The 24,311-nt window shown below is 43.3% G+C and overlaps 1 protein-coding gene across 1 annotated transcript in view; it reads right to left on the bottom strand.

Annotated features, from left to right (window-relative positions):
• The window catches only part of immp2l (inner mitochondrial membrane peptidase subunit 2), a 324,690-nt gene that overhangs the window by 30,547 nt on the left and 269,832 nt on the right, over positions 1-24,311 (bottom strand). The window contains exon 5 of the mRNA XM_007905133.2: positions 19,457-19,559. Coding sequence (XP_007903324.1) covers positions 19,457-19,559 — 103 coding nt within the window. The remainder of the gene's footprint in view (positions 1-19,456; positions 19,560-24,311) is intronic.

Genomic DNA, 24,311 nt, shown 5'->3' with positions numbered 1-24,311 from the left:
GACCAGTGTTTCAGCAGCGTGATGGGTGAGGTAGTGCAATGTTCTGGAGGTGGTGGAAGGCGGTGCCAGTTGTGGCGCGGATGTGGGGAAGAAAGGACAGCTCAGGGTCGAACAGAACATTGAGGTTTCTGATTGGCTTTGAGAGGTGGAGAGTGCAGCCTTGGATGCTGATGTTGTCAGCACCTGAGGTGCGGAGGCGCTGAAGCGAGCCAATCAGGAGGGCCTCAGTTTTGCGCACGATGAGCTGAAGAAAGTTGTCTCTCGTCCAGGACTCGATGTCAGAAAGAATATAGTGGTAATTGGGGATGAGACGGTCAGGAAGACTGACACACTTTTCTGCAGCCGTAGCAAGGAGACAAGAATGGGGCCAGGATGAAGAACGTCACTTCTGGGCTTGAGAAAAATTTGAAGCAGGGGGAGTGGATCCAATAGTTATGATTCACATAGGGACCAATGATGTCGGTAGGACAGGTAGGGGCGAGTTGAAGAGCAAGTTCCGGGAATTGGGAATTAAGCTAAAGAGTAGAACTTTGAAGGTATTAATATTGGGATTATTACCTGAGCCAGGGGCAAATTGGTACAGGCAAAAAAAAATGAAAGAACTGAATACCTGGTTAAAAGAATAGTGCGGAGGGCAGAGGTTTCACTTTATAGGCCACTGGCATCAGTATTGGGGGAAGACAGGAGCTATTCCAAAGGAATGGCCTCCACCTAAACAGGGCTGGGACAAATGTCCTGGCAACATGAATGAATAGGGAGGTAGACAGGGCTTTAAACTACTAAACGAGGGGGGGTCGATTCAATCACATGTAATCCGTCACAATTAAAATTAGGACCGATGAAAGTGGGAGAGCAGATTAACCAGGGAGATGAGAAAAGGGTGTCAAGCAGGGAAAGGAAGCCAAGGGATAGGGTACTGGTGAATAGGCCTAATAGCCCGAAGTCAGAATTAAAGGTGCTATATCTGAATGCGCGAAGCATTCAAAACAAGATAGATGAGTTAAATGCACAAATAAAAACAAACGGGTATGATCCGGTAGCCATCACCGAGACATGGTTACAGGGAGATTAAGGGTGGGAGCTAAATATTCCAGGGTAAGTGGTGTATAGGAAAGATGTGGTAAACGAGGAGGGGGTTGGCTCTGCTAATAAAGGATGGGATAAAAACAGTAGAGTGGAAAGATTTTAAATCAGAAAAGCAGGAAGTCGTCATATGGGTAGAGGTGCATAACAACAAGGGGCAGAAAACTCTTGTGGGAGTAGTTTATAGACCCCCGAACAGCAGTCACAGTATCTCTCAAGGTATAAATCAGGAAATTAGCAGAGCATGCAGTAAAGGAAAAACATTAATTGTGGGTGATTTTAATTGCACATAGTTTTGGGACAACAAAATTGGGAAAAATATGATAGAGGAAGAGTTTATAGACTATATATGCTCCCCCTTGGTGACACCATCCACAGACATGGGGTTAACTTCCACATGTATGCAGATGACACCCAACTCTACCTTTCCTCCTCTACCCTCAACTCCACGACCACAGATGTCCTGACATGTGCCTGTCTGACATTGAGTCCTGGACGAGAGACAACTTACTTCAGCTCAATGTGCGTAAAACTGAGGCCCTCCTGATTGGCTCACGTCAGCGCCTCCGCACCTCAGGCGCTGACAGCATCAGCATCCAAGGCTGCACTCTCCACCTCTCAAAGTCAGTCAGGAACCTCGGCGTTCTGTTCGACCCTGAGTTGTCCTTTCTCCCTCATATCCGCGCCACAACTGGCACCACCTTCCATCACCTCTGAAATATCGCCAGACTACGGCACTACCTCACCCCTCACACTGCTGAAACTCTGGTCCACGCTTTTATCACCTCAAGGCTGGACTATGGGAACTCTCTCCTCGGCGGCCTTCCCGGCACCTCCCTCCACAAGCTGCAGGTCATTCAGAACTCTGCAGCTCATGTACTGTCCCGCACCAGGCTTCGGGACCACATCACTCCCACCCTCGCTCACCTCCACTGGCTCCCCATCCCCCAGAGGATCGAATTCAAGATCCTCATCCTCACCTACAAGGCCATTCAGGGCCTTGCTCCCTCCTACCTCTCCGACCTACTATCCCCCTACCTACCTGCCCGTACCCTCCGTTCCTCTGGCTCCAGGCTGCTCCACATCCCCCGCCCTAACCGCCCTACCATCGGTGGCCGGGCCTTCAGCCTCTCAGCCCCTAGGCTCTGGAACTCCATTCCCCAGTGCCGTCACCTTGCTTCCTCCCTTTCCTCCTTCAAGGCCGGTCTCGAGACCTTTCTCTTCAACCGTGCCTTCAGCTCCCCTCTCGACTCTCTAGCCCCTCCTCGCTCCTTCCCTCCCCTCACCCTGACCATTTCACCCCTGCTTGGGTCCTGACCCAACTCCAGCAACTTGGAACATCCTCCCGACGTCAAAGGCCCTATATAAATGAAATGTTGTTGTTGTATTAGGGATAATTATCTAGATCAGTATGCCGAGGAGCCAACCAGGGAACAGGCCAAATTAGACCTTCTTTTGTGCAATGTAGCAGGGCTGATCAGCAAACTGGAAATTAAGGCTCCTCCAGGGCAAAGTGATCATAATATGATGGAATTTAGCATTAATAATAATAATAATCCTTGCATTTGATATAGCGCTTTTCACGTCGGGAGGACGTCCCAAAGCGCTTCACAGAACACACTGTAAAGTGAATTGACTGTATATTTGTGGGCGAACGCGGCAGCCAATTGCGCACAGCAATGTCCCACAAACAGTCGTAGATTGTAAATGACCAATTTATTATTGTTTTTGGTTTTGGAGGGATTATTATTAGGCGTGTGGAGTAAGGAAACTTGCCCAAGGTTTCGCCCTGCCTGGAATTGAACTCAGGTCTCTCGCTTACAAAGCGAGAGCTCTAACCACTGAGCTGCAGGACTCCATTAAGTTAGAGAGAGAAGTAGTTAAGTACGAAGCAAAGGTTTTAAATTTAAATAGAGCCAATTTTGCTGGTATGAGAGAGGATTTAGCCAAAATAAACTTAGAAATTAGACTTAAGGATTTGACGGTAGACCAGCAATGGCAGACGTTTAAGGAGATAGTGCAAAATTCCCAGCGAGCACGTATTCCTTTGAGGAATAAGAATGCCACAGGAAAGGTGGCCCAACCGTGGTTAACTTGAGCAGTTAGAGAATGTATGAAGTTTAAGGAAGAAGCCTATAAATAGCTAAAATGAGTAGTAAACCCGAGGATTGGGAGAACTTTGGGGATCAACAAAGGAGAACCAAAAAAATGATTAAGAGGGAGAAAATGGAATATGAGGGCAAACTAGAGAAGAACATAAAGACAGACTGCAAGAGTTTTTATAAATATATAAAGAGGAAGAGGCTGTCAAAGGTAAATGTGGGTCCGCTACAGGCAGAGACTGGGGGAATTATAGTAGGGGACAAAGACATGGCAGAGTCATTAAACAAGTACTTTGCTACTGTCTTCACCTTAGAAGACACTGAAAACCTACCAAGAATAGAGGGGAACCAAGAAGACAATGTTAGCGAGCAACTTGGAGGAATTAATATTAGTAAAGAAATGGTTTTAGGTAAATTGTCAGGTCTTAAAACTGATAAATCTCCTGGACCTGATGGCCTACATCCTTGGGTTTTAATAGAGGTGACTACTGAGATAGTGGATGGCTTGTCTTTGATCTTCCAAAATTCTCTGGATTCTGGAACGGTTCCCATTGATTGGAAGATTGCAAACTATTTAAGAAGGATGGGAGAGAAAAGATGGGAAACGATAGACCAGTTAGTCTGACATCAGTGGTAGGGAAAATTCTTGAGTCCTTAATTAAAGATGTCGTTATGGGATTCCTGGAAGACCATAACAAGATTAGGCAGAGTCAACATGGCTTTACAAAAGGGAAGTCATGCTTAACTAATCTTTTAGAGTTTTTTGAAGATGTATCTAGCAGGTTAGATAGGGGGGAACCAGTAGATGTAGTATATTTAGATTTTAAAAAGGCATTTGACAAAGTGCCACACAAAAGGCTATTGCACAAGGTTAAGGCCCACGGGATTAATGGGAACATATTAGCATGGATTGAAGAGTGGCTAACGGGTAGAAAACAGAGAGTAGGGATAAATGGGTCATTCTCGAATTGGCAGGATGTGACTAGTGGAGTGCCACAAGGATCAGTGCTTGGGCCTCAGCTATTTACAATTTACATCAATGATCTAGACGAGGACATTGAATGTAACGTATCTAAATTTGCAGATGACACTAAACTAGGTGGGAGAGTAAGCTCTGAGGATGATGCAAAAAGATTGCAATGGGATATAGATAGGCTAGGAGAGTGGGCGAGTAGGTGGCAGATGGAATTTAATGTGGAGAAGTGTGAAGTTATTCACCTAGGTAGAAAAACAGATTATTTTCTAGAGGGGGAGAGATTAGATAGTGTTAGTGTTCAGAGGGATTTGGGTGTCCTTGTACACCAGTCTCAAAAAGTTAGTTTGCAGGTGCAGCAAGCAACTAAGAAGGCGAACGGCATGTTAGCGTTCATTGCAAAAGGTTTAGAGTACAAGAGTAGGGAAGTCTTGCTGCAACTGTATAGGGCCTTGGTGAGACCGCACCTAGAGTATTGTGTGCAGTTTTGGTCTCCTTATTTAAAAAAGGACATACTTGCCCGAGAGGGGGGGCAGCGTAGATTCATTAGGTTAGTTCCTGGGATGAGGGGACTGACCTCTGAGGATAGGCTGAATAAACTAGGGCTGTATTCTCTAGAATACAGAAGAATTAGGGGAGATCTTATTGAAACATATAAGATTCTTAAAGGGCTGATAAAGTAGACACTGCAGGATTGTTTCCCCTGGTAGGAGAATCTATAACCAGGGGTCAGTCTTAAAATTAAGGGTCAGCCTTTTAGAACAGAGTTGAGGAAACATTTCTTCATTCAGAGGGTAGTGAATTTATGGAATTCACTACCCCAGAAGGCTGTAGATGCTCAGTCCTTGAACATCTTCAAGGCTGAGACTGATAGATTTTTTAAAAATAGAGGGATTAGGGGATATGGAGATAGGGCAGGTAATTAGAGTTAGGTCAGAAGATCAACCATAATCTTATCGAATGGCGGGGCAGGCTCGAGGGGCCGAATGGCCTACTCCTGCTCCTAATTCTTATGTTCTTATGTCTGTGGATGATGTCACCAAGGGGAGCATGTTGTTATTAAAGAGGAGAGGGCAAGGACAGAACCCTGGGGGACGCCGGACGTGACAGTGCAGGGGCTGGAGGAGAAACTGTTAGAGGCAACAAAGTGGAGATGGTGAGAGAGATAGGAATCGAACCAGGCAAGGGCAGATCCGTGAAGATTGAGTAAAGGGGTGAGGCGGTGTATGAGGATAGAGCGGTTGACAGTGTGGAAGGTGGCAGAGTGGTCAAGGAGGACAAGGAAGCAGAGGGAACCCTGATCACAGAAGTTCAGAATGTCATTAGTGACTTTGACCAGGGCTGTTTCCGTGCTGTGGGCAGCATGGAAGCGGATTGGAGGGGTTCAAAGAGGGAATGGCGAGAAAGGAGCAGTGCTGGGATGCGATGACTCATTCCAGGACCTTGGAGAGGAATGGGAGGTTAGAGATGGGGCGGTAGCTGGAGAGGAGGAATGGGTCGAGGGGAGGTTTTTTCAAGATGGGGCTGATGACAGCTGTTTTTAGGGGGGTGGAAACTGAATCAGTGGACGAGGAAAGGTCGATGACGCCTGACAGGAGAGGGGCCAGAAGGTGGAGTTGGGAGACGAGGAGAGAGGTGGGGATGGGATCGAGGGAGCAGGTGGTGGGTTTCAGTTTGCAAACAGTCGTCGTGAGGGAGGAGGGAGAGATAGGGTCGAAGGAGTATAGGGGGGGATGGGTGGGGCGGTGGGTCATGAGGTAGAGGTGATGTGGGGGTGGCTGTGGACGGGGCTGAGGTGGCTGAACATATCCCCTCGATTTTGGATTCGAGGAAGTCCAGCATCTCCTCACAGTTGGAGTTTGAGGAGAGGATGGGTGAGGTATGGGAGGGTGGACAGAGGAGACGGTTTGTGGTGGAAAAGAGAAGCCTGGGGTTGTCCTTTGCCTCCAAGATAACCTTGGAGTAGAAGGAGGATTTGGCGGAGCGGTAGGTCTTGGTGTGGTGAAGCCAGATCTGCCGATGGACCGTTAGTTTGGATTTGGTCCAGGCGTGTTCGGCAGCTTGCATTTGTGCCTCAAGGGAACGGAGATGGCTGGTGTACCAGAGGGATTTACGGGAGTATGAGGCAGTTCAGGAGGTGAAGGGGGCAAGGGAGTCCAGAATGGGTGAGAGGGAGTTGTGGAGAAAAGAGAGTGAGGAGCGGAGATCGGTCAGTGGGCGCCAGAGATGAAGGAGTTCAGATGACTCCAGGGCAGTGGAGAGGGAGAAAGAGGATTTTTTTTTCCATGGACGGTATGTAATGGTGGAGGGTTAAGAAAGGGGGAGGGTTATGGAGGTGTTGAGGGAAATTAAGTGGTGGTCCGAGATGGCTTTATCGATTATGGTGATGTCTGAGACCGTGAAGCCCCGGGTGATGACCAGGTCAAGGGAGTGGCCACAGTCATGGGTGGGGGAGTGGATGAGGAGGGAGAGATTAAGGGAAGAGAGGAGAGAGGAGAAGTCGGCAGAGCTAGAGCAGGAGGCGGTGAAGTGGAGGTTGAAGTCACCTAAGATTGGGAGGCATTCAGAGCAGAGGGAAGATAGGAGGGTGGATATGGCTGAGAGGAAGGTGGGGGAACAGTAAACAAGGAGGATTTTGAGGGAAAGTGTGGAGGGGTGGTAGAGGGTAAGGTGTTCAAAGGAGGGGAAAGTTCCGGAGGAGTAAGGGGAAAGGCTGAGGGGGGGGACCAGGAGATGAGAGCCACAGTGATTAGGCCATGGGGTTTGGTGAAAGGTGTAACCTGGAGGTGTGGCCTCAACTAGTGGGAAGGTGTTGCCTGGGATGGCCCAGGTTTCGGTGAGGGTGAGAATGTTGATATTTTCTTTGACGGTGGATATTATTATTATAATTAAGTGAATCCTTTTCAATTGATTCACGAAAGAGGTCACGACAACAACAGTGAAAATAGATTCTTGGTGTGAAAACTGCGTTTAACAAAACTGGTTAAAAACAACACAATGATTTACAGTTACGCTTGGAAAACGGGTCTCAAAAGTAAAAGCATTCAGCAGCTACAAAATACCCAAACTTACAGAACATTACTTCATATAACCACTGACATAATAATAATCCTTGCATTTAATACAGCACCTTTGATATGGCTCTATATCAAATGCAAAGATTATTATTATCACATCACTGTAATGTCTCAAAGAGCTTCACAAGACATATTGTAAAGTGTAGTGGCTACGTATTTTGTGGAAGAATTGTGGCAGTCAATTGTGCACAGCATTGTCCCACAAACAGCCATGGAGGGAGTGACATTTTATTTGGGGGATTGTTGCCCAGGACAGTGGGAGAGAGAAACTCCCATCTCAGAGATGTCGCTCTGCGTGCTTGCAAGGTGCAGTTGAGACTTAGGTTTCACTGCAAATGGTGCTTTCAGGCAGAAAGCAGTCATGGAGGAGTAAAGCTATGGCATGATTTGCATGTGATCATCCGCCAGACCGTCTTGAGTCTCAAAAACACTTAATACACTGACTTTCTTTGAAGTGCAGTATCTGTTCTTAATTAGCAACCAATCTGAACATCCACCATCTCACAGAAAGAAATGGAGTGAACGGTAAGGTTTGGCATTGCTGCCCATCTAAAACAGACAGGTTGATCTCTGTTGAGGGATGGTTGATCCCTTTTCAACAGTATGGAGCACAGTGAGTCAAACGCAGGATATTTATTTTGTAATTGAGTCATAGAAAATTTTGTAAGCTAAAATAATGCACCAGTTAATGCCCCAGATACGGCTTTCAATTTTATTAATTGAAAAAAAACACTGAAATTCTTACCATGAGCATTTAATAGCAGCAAAATCCAATCATTCAGGAACTTTATAAATCAGTTTTGATAAAAATATAGATTACTATGATTCCAGAATAAATTTATAATTGGATAACCTTACTTTCTGGAGTGCTGATTCCAAATTACAATCCTGGTGAGTTTAGAGAGAGGCAGAGAGAGGAAGAAGAGAGTGAGGCAGAGAGAGAGAGAGAGAGAGACAGTCAGGCGGATAGAGATGGGGATAAAGAGCAAGAGAGAGACAGAGTGGGAAAACTTTTTTAAATAAAATTAAAAAATGCACTTAAGAATTTAACCAAAAAAAATCAATCAGACGAAAAAGAACAACAAATTATATTTGTATAGCGCCTTTCATGTTGGGAGGACGTACCAAAGTGCTGGACAGTCAGGATCTGGACCCGAGCTACGGGTTGGGTTCAGGAGGGGTGGAGGGCAGCGCAAACAGAGAAACTTTAAATGACAGCAGTTGGAGTGAGTTAAATGACAGGCTGCACCAATACTGAGCTAAATTGCTTTGTGTTTTAAAATGATTTCTTTGTGCATAACCAGAAGTTGCAAGACAACCACTCGTAACAACAAAAGAATGTAAATGGCGTTCCTCGTAACATTGACAAGCTCAGCCATGCATCACAGTACAGTTACTCAGCTTTCTTTATCCTTGTACCTGATCAGCACGTTCAGAAAAAAAACTATGCAAACATGCTCAATAATTGAAACGATTGACACATTTCAGGGCTGTTTTTTAATGGAGCAGTTGTATTTTGTCAGGCTGCCTGTGTGATCTATTTGAGACTAAGTGACACTAATTGCTTGCACTTCCAATTAGAATTAAAAAGCCACCAGGGGACACTGAGCAGAAGCTCGTCTGCTTACCACCAGTCAAGGAAGCATTACAACACCGGCTGTTAAACAATTAAACATTGAAAAATCTTCACACAAGAAGTTGAAGCGCTTTGGGACGTCCTCCTGATGTGAAAAGTGCTATATCAAATGCAAGGATCATTATTATTAAGTGTGCTGTGATGTTTTGGTCATTTTTTAAATAAATGTCCCTTTCCTTGTTTTCCTCTTTGACCGGGCCTTCGGTCATCTTCCCCCATCCTGAATCCAATCCCTAGCTGCACACCCTAGAACCCTAGACTGTTCAGTGCCTTGGGATATCCTCCTGAAGTGAAAAACACTGCATAAATGCACTTTGTTCTTATTGCTTCTTGCAAAAGCCGTGATTCAACACGGACACTTGCTAAGCTGGAGAATGGTCTGTTGCAAAGAGACTGTGATGCAAATCTCGACCAATTGAGTTGACTGAAAACTGTTTGTGACACAAAAGCTAGCCATCTCACTGTCTTATTTGTTTGAATAGTGTAATCAAGAGGATCCAGGTTCGATTCCTAGGTGGGGCAAAAACTTAGGCAAGTTCACTTACTCCACACTTCTCTGTTTACCTATCAGTGAGTAGGAACCTGGTTCTTAGTCGATCGACAGATTTGTCACACATATCGCACATAAGTGAATGCCACTTATACTCAGTCCATCACTGTTTGTGGGGAAAATGCTGTGCACAATTGGCTGCTGCATTTTGCGCACAAAATATACAGTCAATTCACCTTACAGTATGTTCTGTGAAACGCTTTGAGGCAACAACGTGATAAGGCACTATATCAAATGCAAGGATTATTATTATAATTTATTTAAAGAAATACATTCCATGGCTGCGTGTGGGACATTCCTGTGCACAAATTGCTCGCTTACAAAATACCATTTCTGCCACTCCCTGATCTTCCTTCTACTTTTCCTTTTCTTCCTGTAGTTTCTTTATTTTTCTTTGATGTTCGCTTATATATCTTTCCTTTTTCATGTTCAGCACCTTGGGACGTCCTCCCAACATGAAAGGCGCTCTATAAATGTAATTTTGTTGTTGTTTTACACCCTCTCCCTACTTTCAGGTCTCGACTAAAGACCTTTCTTTTCGACCGTACCTTTGGTCACCTTCTTCCCCCTCCCCCTGGCTCGGCCCCGGGATCTGTTATTGTGAAGCGTTCTAAGATGCCGTCCGGCGTGGAAGGCGCTATATAAATCCAAGTTGTTGTTGTTGTTCCCAATATGATCTGGGGTTCTTATTCCTTTTTTTTCAAATTTTTCTTTTATCCATCCTTCTATTTTTAACTTTTTCCTCTGAAACCATATGGCTTCTCCTTTTTGATAGTGTTTTCCTTCTGTGGCTCTTGCCCTTTTTTCTTCCAATTTATTTTTCTCTGTACATGTGGTCTCAATTTTGTTTTATCCCATATTAACCCATCTCTTAATCATCTGGACATCAACATCTGTGTCGTTGACTGTCCCTGGTCATCTACTGATCTATTTCTGTAGCTAGTAATGCCAAATGTTTATCTTCCTTTGATTCCTCGGCTTTCTTCCACTTTTTCTTTGTTGTCTGTACTGGTCTTTCCACCATCCCATTGCTTCGTGGATATCCTGTTACGATGTTCTGTGGCCTGTGTCCCACTGTTTTGTGAATTTGTTATATTCAGCATTTGTAAATTCTGGCCCAATATCCTTTACTAATTCCCTTGGTATTCCATGCCTGGCTAATATTTCTTTGGTCTTATCTATTCCTGTTTCTGCAGTTGTATCATTTAATTCTGCATATTCACTATACCTCGAGGTATAGTCTACTTTCAATAAATAATCTTTTCCCATTATAACAGAACAAATCTCTTCCTATTTTTGTCCATGCTGTATTTTGTTTTATGCTTTTCTCTGTTTTGATGTCTCGCGTATGTCTCACACTTTCCTATGTAGTCCTCCCGGCCAAAATACTAGTTCTCTTGCTCTTCTCTTCACTTTTTCTATTCCTCAATGCTCTTCATATAAGTTTCTCAATTTTTTTCTTAACTCTCTTGGAATTATTGTCATAATAATGTTATTCCTTTTATACCTATTTTATTTTTATTTATGTTATTTTATTCATTTTATTCATATTTTATTCCTATGTTATTCCTTTTATCTGATATATTTCATTTGTATATTTCCAATATGGTGGTACCTCCTCTGGTGTACCTTTCTATTTTGTGGTAACTTTCGATTATTACTTTGTTTCCAAACACATATTGTTTAAATCTCTCGCACCCTAATACAACTGCTAAACACTCATTCTCTATCTTTGTCTATTTTTTTCTGTCTCTGATAGAGCATTCGATGCATATGCTACGGTCTTTTCTTCTTGAGTTTGTGTCACTCCTAACCCTTGCGTCTAAAGATATTTTAACTGGCGCATATACATCATAAAATTTTAACACTGGAACTTTTGTTATAGCCTCTTTTATTTGCTGAAATGCTTTTTTTCTGTTATTTTTNCCTCATGAACTCTCTTTTTTTCTTTCATAAGCCCCTTATTGGTCCTATTATTTTAATTACTTTTGGAATAACTCTGCCACCCAATTCACCATTCCCATGAGCCTTTTGACTCCTTTTTTTTATCTATTGATGCATTTTTGTCATTGCTATTACCTTTTCCTGATTAATTTTTAACCCTTCTTGGGTAAATATGTGTTCTAAGTATTTTACTTCCGTTACTTCTATCCTGCACTTTTCTTTGTTTAGCTTTATATTTTCTTACAAACATTTTGTAATACCTTTTCTAACCTTTCATCGTGTTCTTTCCGTGTTTTACCATACATCAAAATGGTGTCAATATAATTGATCACGTCTGGTATTTGCAACATTTTTTTCTGGAACCCCTCTTGTGCTGACTTGATGCCAAAGGGCATTCTTTGGAAGCAATACCTCCCATGCTGTGTCATAAACATTGTAATATCTCTTCGACCATGCCTTCAGCTCCTCTCTCGACTCTCTACCCCCTCCTCGCTCCCTCCCTTCCCTCCTCTCACCCTGACCATTTCCCCCCTGCTCAGGTCCTGACCAACTGTCCAGCGCCTTGGGACGTCTTCCTGATGTGAAAGGTGCTCTATAAATGAAATCTTGTTGTTGTTGTTGACCTTCCACAATTTGACTTGCCAGTACGCTGATGAGCAATCTAATATCGAGAAGTAACTAGCTCTATGTAGTAAAGCATGTGCATCTTCTAAAGTGGGAATTGCATAATATTCCCTTTTTATAGCTCTGTTTAACTGTTGTGGATCTAAACATATCCTTAATGATTTGTCTGGTTTCTCTGTGATTAGCACCGCACTTACCCACTCAGTGGATTTGTCCACCTTTTTTATTATTTGGTCCCTTTCCATTTGGTCTAATTTTTCTTTCAGTCTTTTTTTCAGTGCCTCTGGTACTCTCTCTAATGGCTGAATTACTGTCTCTTCTAACCTTATTGTGTAATCTCCTTTCATTAATCCTCACTTTCTGAACACTTTATATTTTCCTATTTCTTCCATTTTCCTTGGTTCACTTTCCTCTTTTTTCAAATTCCCAATTCTTTTTAATATTCCCATTTTTATTAAATCCTCCAGTCCTAATAAATAATCAGTTTTTATTTTTACAATGTAGAATTTTATTCTATATTGTCTCCCTTTGTAGATCACTTCTATATCTCTTCTCCCCACTGTTTCAATATTTCCTTTGTTATATGCCATAATTTACCTAACCCTTTCCCCATATTTGGTTCTCCCAATTTTGTGTTATGTATCCTCCATTCATCTGGCTCCGGCCTGCTCCATGTCACCTGCCCTACCATCAGTGGCCGGGCTTTCAGCCTCACTGACCCAACACTCTGGAACACTATCTCATGGTCCCTTCACCTCGTTTCCTCCCTTGCATCCTTCAAGGTCAGTCTCAAGACCCTTCTCTTCAACCATGCCTTTGGTCTCCCTCCCACCTCTCTGCTTCCATCACCCCTACACCACCCATCCCCCATGCTCGGGCCCCGACACCTGACTGTTCAGCGCTTTGGGACGGCTTCCCAACTTGAAAGGCGCTCTATAAATGTAATTTTGTTGTTGTTGTTGAATTCTTCCCATGCCATTACACTGGTCGGTGCTCCTGTATCTAATTTGCACTGAATGACTGTCCTTACTTTTTTATACCATAGATACACCATTCACTCATTTTTTCCTTTTTCTTTTGTGTGTACTCTTTTGGTGAGTTCCACTGCTTCAATGTTGTACTCCTCCTCTTGTTCACTTTCTCTGAATTCTATATCTGAGCTGTCTATCCTTTCATATTCTCGATTAATTTGCCGAATTCTGGCTCTCATTGGATTATTTGGCCTATTGCACTCTCTTCCTTCTGTTTGACTTTTCTCCTGTGCTTTATATCTGCTATTTCTCTCCACAGTTCCTTGTCATCTATTTGCATATTCTTGCATAATGCCCATATCTTTTGCACTGATAGCATTATTTTCCTTCTGTGGGACATCTCATCATATAATGTTTCAATCCACATTGCCACACATTCTGCGTTGCCTCCCTCTTGGTCTGTATATTCTCTGCACTCCATGCTCTTCATCTGTGTCAGTCCAACTTTGTCTGTTGGCTAGTTCATCTATTTCCATTTCTCTCCATCTCTCTCATATTTATTTTGTCATTCTTCAATCCTTATTATTTCCATTGCTGATCGTAATAACGTCAGATCCCCTTTTTTTAAAAGCTTACCTTATAACCTACTATCTTTTATGCCAACTACAATCTGGTCCCGTATCATTTCCTCTCTTAATGTTCTGAAATTGCAATTTTTACTTAGGAATTTTAGTACCGCACAGTACTGATTGAATGATTCTGTGGGTCTCTGCTTTCTTTTTCCAAACTTAAGTTGGTCAATTATTATATTATTTTTCCTAGAGCATCTTTCCATCATAATAGTCATCATCTCCTTCACTGGCATGTCCACCTCATTCTAGGATTGCAAAACATTCCCATGCCTCCTCACCTGCCACATTCAAAAATATCGCAGACTGCTGTTCCTGCAACAGTTTCATTATGTTTGCTGCTAATCCCCAAATTTTAAAGTCTCTTTCAAACTATTGCTAATTATGCCGTAAACTTCCAACCAACATCAGTGGTCTTGGTATCTGCACATAACTTGGAAGAGCACTCAATTCTGCTTCTCCTAGCATTTTGCTTTTCAATCCATGTTCAATCCCATAGTTCGTTTCTCTCCAGGTTCTTCCATTTTTACTTCTGACTGCATGTATTGTTTGTCAATCCACAACACAGTTTAACCTCAATAGTTCCTGATTTCAACCGTTCTCTTCAACACTCTGTCCTGACCCTTTCCCTGAATCATTTTATGCTGCCTGCTTGCTTCTCATTGGCCAATGTCCAATTGTCAATTTAGCCTTGAAGCAATATGCAACAGTGATAAGGTGCTATATCAAATGCAAGGATTATTAATTTCTATTTATCGTGCACTGCAGCTTATTCATTGGGTGCAAGGTAAAGTGTATTTGTAGTCAATGTGACATAAATCACATCCCCATCCAATAGAAGTGAATTGCATTTATCCTCAATGAATCAGCCACTTGTATATTCTGTATTGCAGCGGCAAGCAGAGGGTAAGCCAGCATCTGGCAGGACCTGGAGGCTGTTAACTTGTAAATTAATTGTTAAGATTGACAAATACTAAAGCAACAATAACAAGTTACATTTGTGTAGCAGCTTTCACATTGAGAGGATGTCCCAAGGCATAGGACAGTTAAGGATTGGCACCCGAGCTGGGGGTTGGGATCAGGAGTGGTGGAGACGTGAAGGGCGCTATTTAAATACAAGATGTTGTTGTGGAGAGTAGGAGGGTGACCCACGGTATGCTCAAAGAAGAGGGTCTTAAGATGGGCCTTGAAGGAGGCAACTGAGGGAGCAAAGCGAAGGGACTGTGGGATGGAGTTCCAAAGGTTGGGGGCAGAGAGACTGTAGGTCCAACCTCTGATGGTGGGGCGGGCCCGGAGGGGGACATGGAGCAGGCTGGAGTCCGCTGAGCGGAGAGAGTGGACAGATCAGTATGGAGTTAGCAGGTCACAGAGGTAGGGAAGAGCGATGCTGTGGAGGGCTTTGAAAATGAGGACAAGGATTTTGAACTCTATTCTCTGGGGCAGGGTGGTCCAACCTTTTGGCTGCCAAGAGCCAAATGCCCTATTTGACAAAGTCCGTGGGCCGCATAAGCAATATTTTTGTGTCACTTTTCCAGAAACATATGGATGGAGTAGGTGGGCCAGATGATATGAAGGGAGGGGGAGCCAGATGCCGGTTGAACCACATTGCTCTGGGGAATGCGGAAGCAGTGGAGCCGGGCAAGGGTGGGGGTGATGGGTTCACAGAGTCTGGTGCGGGAGAGGACACAAGCTGCAGAGTTCTGAATCATCTGCAGCTTGGGAAGGGAAGACTTTGGAAGACCAGTGAGGAGCCAGTTAGCATAGTTGAGCCTGACAGTGAGCTGAAAAGGGGAACCATCAAACAGCAAAGCAATACCATTGTGGTTTGACGGCACCATTTTGCACCTCACTGTACTGTCAATGTAGAACTGAAAAGCTGTGGGATCAGCGTTGAGCAGCTGAGCTGTCCGTAGTCAAAGTTAGAGAGTACAGGCTACGACCCTCCAGAAATCATCCGCTTGCATGTGACTGCAATCCTTAAGTGACTGAAGCAGTCAGGCACTATGGTGTGAAAAGAAACACATTCACATGAACATATGGCTTCTCTTTGATGAAAGGCTGCGTAAATTCAATAAATAATAATCCTTGCATTTGATATAGCATTTATCATTGGATTGGATTATTATTGGATTGACTGTATTTGTGGGCGAAATGCAGCAACCAATTGCACACAGCACTGTCCCACAAACAGTCATGGATTCGGTGACCAAATTATTTATTTATTTTGGTTGGATTATCATTCCCAGAAAGCGATCCTCCAATTGATTAACAATGGGTTCCTATTTACTGCTAGGTAAATAAAGGTGTGTGGTGTAAGGAAGCTTCCCTGAGGTTTTGCCCCAGCCGGGAATTGAACGCGGGTTCTCTTGTTTGCGAGGCAAGCACTCCAATCACTACTCTACAGGACTCCACAGCAGGAAGCCTGACAAGACATTGGCAGCCAAGTAGGCGCTCCGGTGACACATCCAGGTACCTGCAGGATTAGCTATTTGCAAATGCATTTGCAAAACGTCACAAATTACTCTCCAGTGATTGGAAATTAAATGCCACTGAGTAATTGCGCCATTAAGCAGCGGGGTACGAAAATTACACTATTTCAATGAGTACCACATAGACTGGACAGGAAGAGCTGTGCCACTGTGGAAACTACACATCTTGCATCAATGTGCAACACTAACTGCTTTCACTTTTTGAGCTTTCACTTCATGTCAATCCCAGATCGGAACAAGGAAGCAGTTCTGCCTACAATATCTGCTGTAAGCTTGCAAGACCTGCTTTAGAGTGATCTTCAAGGCACTTAAATGACACATTAATTTCTTGTGTCTTTAACCCAGCTCATCTCTGAGGTACAATGTTCCTGAACAGTCTTGTGCTTGCAGATACGTATTGCCAATAGTTCATTTCATTTATAAACGGCAGCACTCACTACCACATGGGAACATTTTGCTGATGTTACTTCAAGACGATAATATTGGCAAAGTGGCCCCCAAGGGACACTTTGTTTGCACAAAAGTTAGCTGGGTAATCCCCAGTGAGAAAACTCCAATGCTTCTCCAGTTAACAGTGCTGAGAATTTGATTTACATTTTTTTCTCTCTGTGGAATTTTCACACACAGAAACGCAGTTCGTACACCTGCTGCAAATACTGAAGAGATTCTAGCGCACTTTTGATGACCAACTTTGGCTCACTACAACAACTCCAACTATTCCAAAGTTACTTCTTTCAAGTGCTTTTTAACTCTGTCTCCCCTTCCCTCGTCTGATTCATGAGGCACCCTGCCTTTGTCTCTAGTTTTCCTCTCATGATCCTCAAGAAAACGCAATGATACGCAATCACTCCAGTCGTCATCGAGGGTCAACGTTTCTTCCCAGTGGGAAGCGGTAACATTGGTTTTACTGAATCTATTGTCTCAACTTGAAGGATTTGTTAAACTAACAGTCTGACTTGTTGACAATTGCTAATCTATTTTTAGTAAATTCAAGAATTATACACCAACTTTTCGGTTTTCTCCTTCTGAATCTTACAACGACATGATAATGTGTTATATCAAATGCAAGGATTATTACTTATACTGCAGGAGGTATGTTGACATCTCGAATTCAAGATCCTCATCCTCACCTACAAGGCCATTCACGGCCTTGCTCCCTCCTACGTCTCTGACCTACTATCCCCTTACTTACCTGCCCGTACCCTCCGTTCCTCTGGCTCCGGTCTGCTCCACATCCCCCAACGGTGGCCGGGCCTTCAGCCTCTCAGCCCCTAGGCTCTGGAACTCCATCCCCCAGTGCCTTCGCCTTACCTCCTCCCTTTCCTCCTTCAAGGCCTTTCTCTTCGATCGTGCCTTCAGCTCCCCTCTCGACTCTCTACCCACTCCTCGCTCCCTCCCTTCCCTCCCCTCACCCTGACCATTTCCCCCCTGCTCGTGTCCCGACCCAACTGTCCACCGCCTTGGGACGTCCTCCCGATGTGAAAGGCGTTCTATAAATGAAATCTTGTTGTTGTTCTAGCAGGAGAGTGGTCAGGAGAAAGAAATACTAGTCAATAAGAGCTCACACACTAGTCACTGAGAGCTCACCCACTAGTCACTGGGAGCTCACACACTCATCACTGGTAAAACTCACTGGTAGGGAAAGAGTAACCAATACCCGTAATTGTTGTTACGATGGGAGAGTTAAATTTCCGGTGTGAAATCTGTGCAAAGGTGTGCATGACTAAATTGGGTGTGTTACATAACATTAAATGTATTTAAAGAACATGTAGGGCAGTTAGCACTTATTCAATGCCATCCGTGTAGCTGCAGGTTCAGACGCTGCTGAGCTGAGTGGTGACAAATGAGTCGAGATTACCTTGAGGAACGAATGAGCCTTTGGTTTCTCGTCTGCTGTAGTCCAACTACAGCAAAGGGAGCTATCACACTTGAAAACATTCCCTTTCGACAGTTTTCCTTTCAACGATCCTGCAAGTTTTTTTTTAACAGTGTTTAAGAGCTGGCAGATCTTTAATAATGTTACATCTAAATCAGCATTGCCACGCCCAGCGAGCAGAGTGGGTTAAATCCCCACGTCGCGACTTGGAATCACATCGTCTACGCTGATGTTTCAATGCAGTGCTGAGGTGTGTTGCATTGTTAGAGGTGCCTTCCTTCAGATGAGATATTAAACCAAGGTCCCCCGACTGCTTGTTCAGGTAAACGTTAAAAATGCCATTGCACTATTCGAGAAGAGAAGCGTGTTTCTCTCTCCATCTCCTAGCTAACAAACGTAAAACTGGCTGCCATGTTTTTGCCCACAAAATACCCAGTCACTATACTTTACAGTTAATCCAGTGAAGTGCTTTGAGAAGTCTCGACGACAACATGATAAGGCGCTATATCAAATGTAAGAATTATTAAACTCCTGCTTGCCCTCTCTGCTCTGCTATGTCCCTAACCTCTGGAACTCTCTCTCTACACCTGCGTATCACCCCTTCTCTATCTGTCTTATCTACCTTGTCTAACTACAGCGCGTGTAAAATGTAATCTTATATTGTATTGTCTTATGATTGATGGTGGACTTAAGTTGTTGTCAACAATATGCTGGTGAAAACAATATGCTGGGGAGGTTGGCTATTCCACCAGCGCTCAGTTACATCCACTGAAACCATAGAAACACTTTCTGAAATTTAGCCCATTAAACCTGCACTGGCTCACAGAGCAAGTATATCGCTTCAATCCCGCCTTATCCCCATACACTGCCAAGACCCTCTTTTTCCTACACCTGTCTACTTGCCTCTTGAAAGCTACAATGGACTCAGCCTCCACCACCCTACTCGGCAAGGTGTTCAACTCTAACACTCCCACTTGTTTTCACCATGCACAATGTCAGTCGGTGTCTCCGATGGGAACATACGCAATTTAAAATAACACGATATTCGATAGAACAAGACCCGCAATGTTCTTTTTTNGAATTTTTTTTAAAATTCTTTCAATATCTCTGCATGACCTGCGGAAACCTAATGTGAATTCAAATGGTTATGTAACTTGACAGGGTCTGTTCGGGTATCAAGCCGTACTGAAAACATGGCAAAAACATGTGAAAACACATTTTCTGTGAATTGTAAGAAACAATGAACAAGACCTCACTCGATGACATTCAATGATATATCATCAGAATGATACCAGGATTTAAAGAGTTAAACTATGAGAAAAATTGCATAAATTTGGCTTGTATTTCCTTGAGTTTTGTTCACGATAATACGGAAGAACTTGCTGTTTTCTGATTTGAGTTGAGTTTTCTCTATGATTTAAGCATCTGCTTTTTGCAAATGCAACAAAACACAAACACAGTGAGGTGTTTGGAGGCTGTTTTGAAGGGAAACATTGACTTACAGGTCCAAAGGCATTGCTGTCAAAACTGTGTCCGTGGTGATCGCCTTCAATCCAGAAGTGGCCATTGGGAACCTTCAGGTATCTGTTCTTGTAGCCCATTGTTCTGTAAGATACAATAGAACAAGACCTCACTCAATAATAATAATAATCATTGCATTTGACATAATGCCTTATCACGTCATTGAGACGTCCCAAAGTGCTTCACAGAATATATTGGAAAGTGGATTGACTGTGGATTTTGTGGGCGAAAAGGGGCAGCCAAATGCACCCAGCAGTGTCCCACAAACAGTCATGGATTGAGTGATTATTACCCCCGAAAAGCGATCTACCAATCGACTAACAACTGGGTTCCTGCTTACTACAAGGGAAACAGAGGAGTAAGGAAAGTTATCTCAGATTTCACCCCACCCAGTAATCGTACCCCACATCCTCTTCGCTTGCAAGGCGAGCACTCTAACCACTCCCTCGGGACTCCACTTTAGTCTAGTTTTGTTGGCCAGGATACTAGGAGAAATGCCCGTCTCTTTTTTGAGTCGTGCCGTGGGATCTCTCACGTAAACCTCAACAGGCATTGTTTGCACAAGGATAAAATAAGCAGATATCAGTTGCTCTGGCCCCTGACCCCGTCATGCATTTGCCTGGTAAGATTTGCGCTGAATAATACACGGTGTGATTCCCGGATGCCAAAGGAACTGTGGTTTCCACGATGATGAATACAGGTTTTATGCAACCAATTCTTCTGGAAATGAAAAATGATTTGCAAAATGAAAGTGCTGCAGGGCCACAGTGGTGATCCTTAGCAACCATCCTTAGCGCCATGGCAACAGAAGGTGCTGCACAGCACTCCTCAAAGCAAGTGATCATGCCAGATATCAACAGGGGGAAAAGAAACACATTGATGACAAGCGAAACCTTGAGCAAGTTTCCTTAATCCACACACCTCTGTTTACCAAGCAGTTGTTATTAGGTTGTTAATCAATTGGCGGATCGCTTCCATCAGTAATAATCCCTCCAAAACAAATGTGGTCACTTAATCCACAATTGTTTTGGGACACTGCTGTGCGCAATTGGCTGTCACGTTCACACAGTCAATCCACTCTAACAATATATTCTGTGAAGCGCTTTGAGATGTCTCATTGAGGTCAAAAGCGCAGCAGCACTGTCTATCCCCTGTGCAAATGGAGATTGGACGTGGAGTCACCTCTGCTCTGTCAATCGAATGCAGACACCGCCTTTCGGACCAATTCCCTTTTCAATACTGCCAGCAGAGACAGGCAGATAAATAATCCCTGTGTTTATACAGTGCCTTTCCTGTTGGAGAGCGTCACCAATTTTATTTGGCAGATAGTTGACCATGACACCGGGAGAGAGAAACTCCCTTGTCTTTTTGAATAGTACCGTGGGATCTTTAATGCCCACATGAACAGGCAGATGGGACATCGCTTAATGTCTCATCTAAACCTCAAACAATGCAGCGCTCTCACAGTACTATATAGGAGTCTCAGGCAAGACTGTGAGCTCAAGGTCACAAACCTTCAGAAGTTGGCAAGAACAGCAAGTCCTGTAGCATATTGGTTAGAGCAATCGCCTCATAAGTGAGGGGACCTGGGTTTGACTCCTGGGCAGGGCAAACGTAAGACAAGTTTCTTACTCTTAACCAGGTTACTAGTCGTTTCCGGGGGTAATAAAAAATGTGGTCACTCAATCCACAACTGTATATGGGACACTGCTATGTGCAATTTGCTGCCACGTTTCTCCCACAAAATATGGTCAATTCCCTTTACAGTATATTCTGTGAAGCGCTTTGAGACGTCTCGAAGATGTGATAAGGGGCTATATCAAGTAAAAGGATTTATTATTAAGATAAATCTTGTGACAGTGGAGCAGGAGGACATAGCTTTGGAGTTGTAAAGGGCAATTTTGGAACAGATAACAATAATCCTTACATATGATATAGTGCCTTATCATATCGCTGAGATGTCTCAAATTGCTTCACAAGATATACTGTAAAATGGTTTTGACTATGAATTTTATGAGTGAAACACAACAGCCAGTTTGCGCCCAGCAATGTCCCACAAACAACTCTGGAGATAGTCATCAATTTTATTTGGGGATTGTTGGCTAGGACTCCGGGAGAGAGAAACCTTTTTTTTCGAATAGCGCCCGAGATCTTTAACATTCACCTGGAAAGGCAGACGGGACCTTGGTTTAACATTTCATTTAAAGAACAGCACCTCTAACAATGCACCACACCCTAGCGCTGTACAAATGTAATCTTGTTGTAGCACTGCATTGGAACGTCAGCTTAGACTTTGTGATTCCAAGACCTGTCAATCAGGACATTTTTCTTTGCACAGAGGGCGATCGATGGCTGGAACAGGTTACCAGGAAATTTATTTGAGGCCAGGACACTGGACTGATTTGGGGAACAGCTTGATGCTGTGATGGGTGGGGGGGGGCAATGGGATGGGTGTTCTGGAGGGATGAGATCAAATGGGCCAAAAAGGCCTTCTTCATCCAAAACGATCTTATGATCTTGTGAAATGCGGCAGGGACAAGGAAGGAAAGGGAAATGTTCAAACACCAAAACAAGTTCACAGATGGGGAATTCAGGGCTGCTTCTTACCACAACATGTGTGGAAGAGACTCAGGACAGATGTGAGAGTATGTATCAAGGCATTCGCCAAGAAAAAAAGATGAGTGTGAGATGGAAGTGAGGGAACACTTAAGTTCTTGTTATCACTGGATGTGATATTGAAATAAAGTCTAAACCTAAAAATAACACAGAAGTTCAAGCATGTAGAAGACAAACACTGGGGCTCTGTGAAAAACTCTCTGGAGGATTAAGCAGGATGCAAAACCAGTAAAGGAATACAACAGAAGTTACAGTTTGGTGTTTTCTTTTAGTATTTCTTCTTGTGTGTCAGTCTGGCAGAGTGGTAGCACTCTCTCTTCTGAGTCAGAAAGTTGCTCCACGTCGGGACTTGGAATCATGTCGTCTAACCTGACACTCCGATACAGTGCTGGGAGGGTGTTGTCCTTTGGAGGTGATGTCTTTTGAATGAGATGTAAAACTGAGGTCCTCTCTGCCTTTTCAGGTGGATGTTAAAGATCCCATGTCACTATTCTAAAAGAGAAGGGAGTTTCTCTTACCCAGGGTGAACATGCTCAGTTTACCTAATCGCTCCTTATAGTCCAGTCCCTTCATCCCCTCAATCATTTTGCTTGCCCTTTTCTGGATCCTCTCAGTCGCTGCAATATCTTTTTCATTTCGTGGTGACCAGAACTGCACACAGTATTCCAAGTGTGGTTACACCAGTGATTTATAAAGTGTCAGGATTACCCCACTATTTTGGCTCAATATTGCCCTTTCAATGCAACACAGCATCTGGTTTGCCTTACTCACTGCTACCGAGCTTCAACTTATTATCAGTCAGAATCCCCAGGTCCTTTTCATTTTCCATGTGGATTATTTTCTTCCCATTTAAATAATAGTCCATTCCTGGATTTTTTTTGCACCCATGCAAAGCACGTTGTATTTCTACATTGTATTTCATCTGCCATTGATCTGCCCAATTTCCAAGTATGTTTAAGTCCTCCTGTAACCTATCCTGGTCATCTCAATCCATGACTGTTTGTGGGACATTGCTTTGTGCAGTTAACTGCTGCGTTTCGCCCAGAAAAGATACAGTCAATTGGCATGTCAATTGTGAAGCACTTTGAGATGTCTTGAAGACGTGATAAGGCGCTATATCAAATGAAAGGATTATTATATTATTATTTATCTTTGCAGCTTCATTAGCTTCGTGTCATCTGCAAATTTAGCCATCGTGCTTGTGACTCTTAGCTGCAGATCATTTATAAAAATATTAAATAAAAGAGGTCCCAAAACAGACTCCTGTGGAACTCCATTGGTAACCATTCTCCCAGCCTGATGAATTTCCTGTACTTCCTCTGATTCACGCTTTCTTCATTTTCAGTACCAGCCTTTCAAGAGGAACTGTACCAAAGACCTTACTGAAATGTAGATATACAACATCCACTGCCTTCCTTTTACCAAGCTCCTTTGCCACACAGTCAATTAGTTGGGCAGGATCGCCCCATCATGAACCCATATTGGCTATCTTATATCATTTTATTACAGTCCAGATGCTCCATGATCATATTTTGTGTAAGAGCCTCCATAACTTTACCTATAATGGACGTCAAACTCACTGATCTGTAGTTTCCTGGGTCACTTATGCTACTTTTTTTAAGAACAGGAGTAAATTCTGTCTTTCTCCACGCCCCAGGCACCTCACGAATATCAGTGATTTTTGAAAGATTTGTGCCAGAGTTCCTGCAATTTCCTCCTTTAGTTCCTTAAAGATTCTTGGATTCAACTTATCCGGCCCTTGGGATCTGTTTACCTTAAGTTTGCAAAGTTGTTCGGCAATAATGCTGATAATAATAATAATAATAATCCTTGCATTTGATATAGCGCTTTTCACGTCTTCTCGACGTCTCAAAGCGCTTCACAGAATAGACTATATAATATAATGATATGTATAGTGTTACAACTTGCCGTTGCAACACCACTAAGTTCTGTTTCCAGATCCGATAAATTTCCTATCTCCTCTTTACTAAAATCTGAGGCAAAAAAGGTATTTAGTACTTTTGCAGCTTGTGCAGCATCATTTTTCATATCCTCACCAGATTCCACCTTCAATGGCCCTATTCCATCCCTCATTTTTCTTTTTCTCTTAATGTAACTAAAACCCTTTTTATTGCATCTATTACTGGGTATGCATTTATTTGCATCTCTTGTCATGTTCAGTTCAAAATGTTTCTTTGCCATTCTGATACCTTTCTTACA

This window comes from Callorhinchus milii, unplaced genomic scaffold (genome assembly GCF_018977255.1).
Source record: "Callorhinchus milii isolate IMCB2004 unplaced genomic scaffold, IMCB_Cmil_1.0 Scaffold5, whole genome shotgun sequence".
NCBI classification, from domain to species: Eukaryota; Metazoa; Chordata; class Chondrichthyes; order Chimaeriformes; family Callorhinchidae; genus Callorhinchus; species Callorhinchus milii.
The sequence above is the reverse complement of the archived record's forward strand: the minus strand, read 5'-3'. Positions and strand labels throughout refer to the sequence as shown.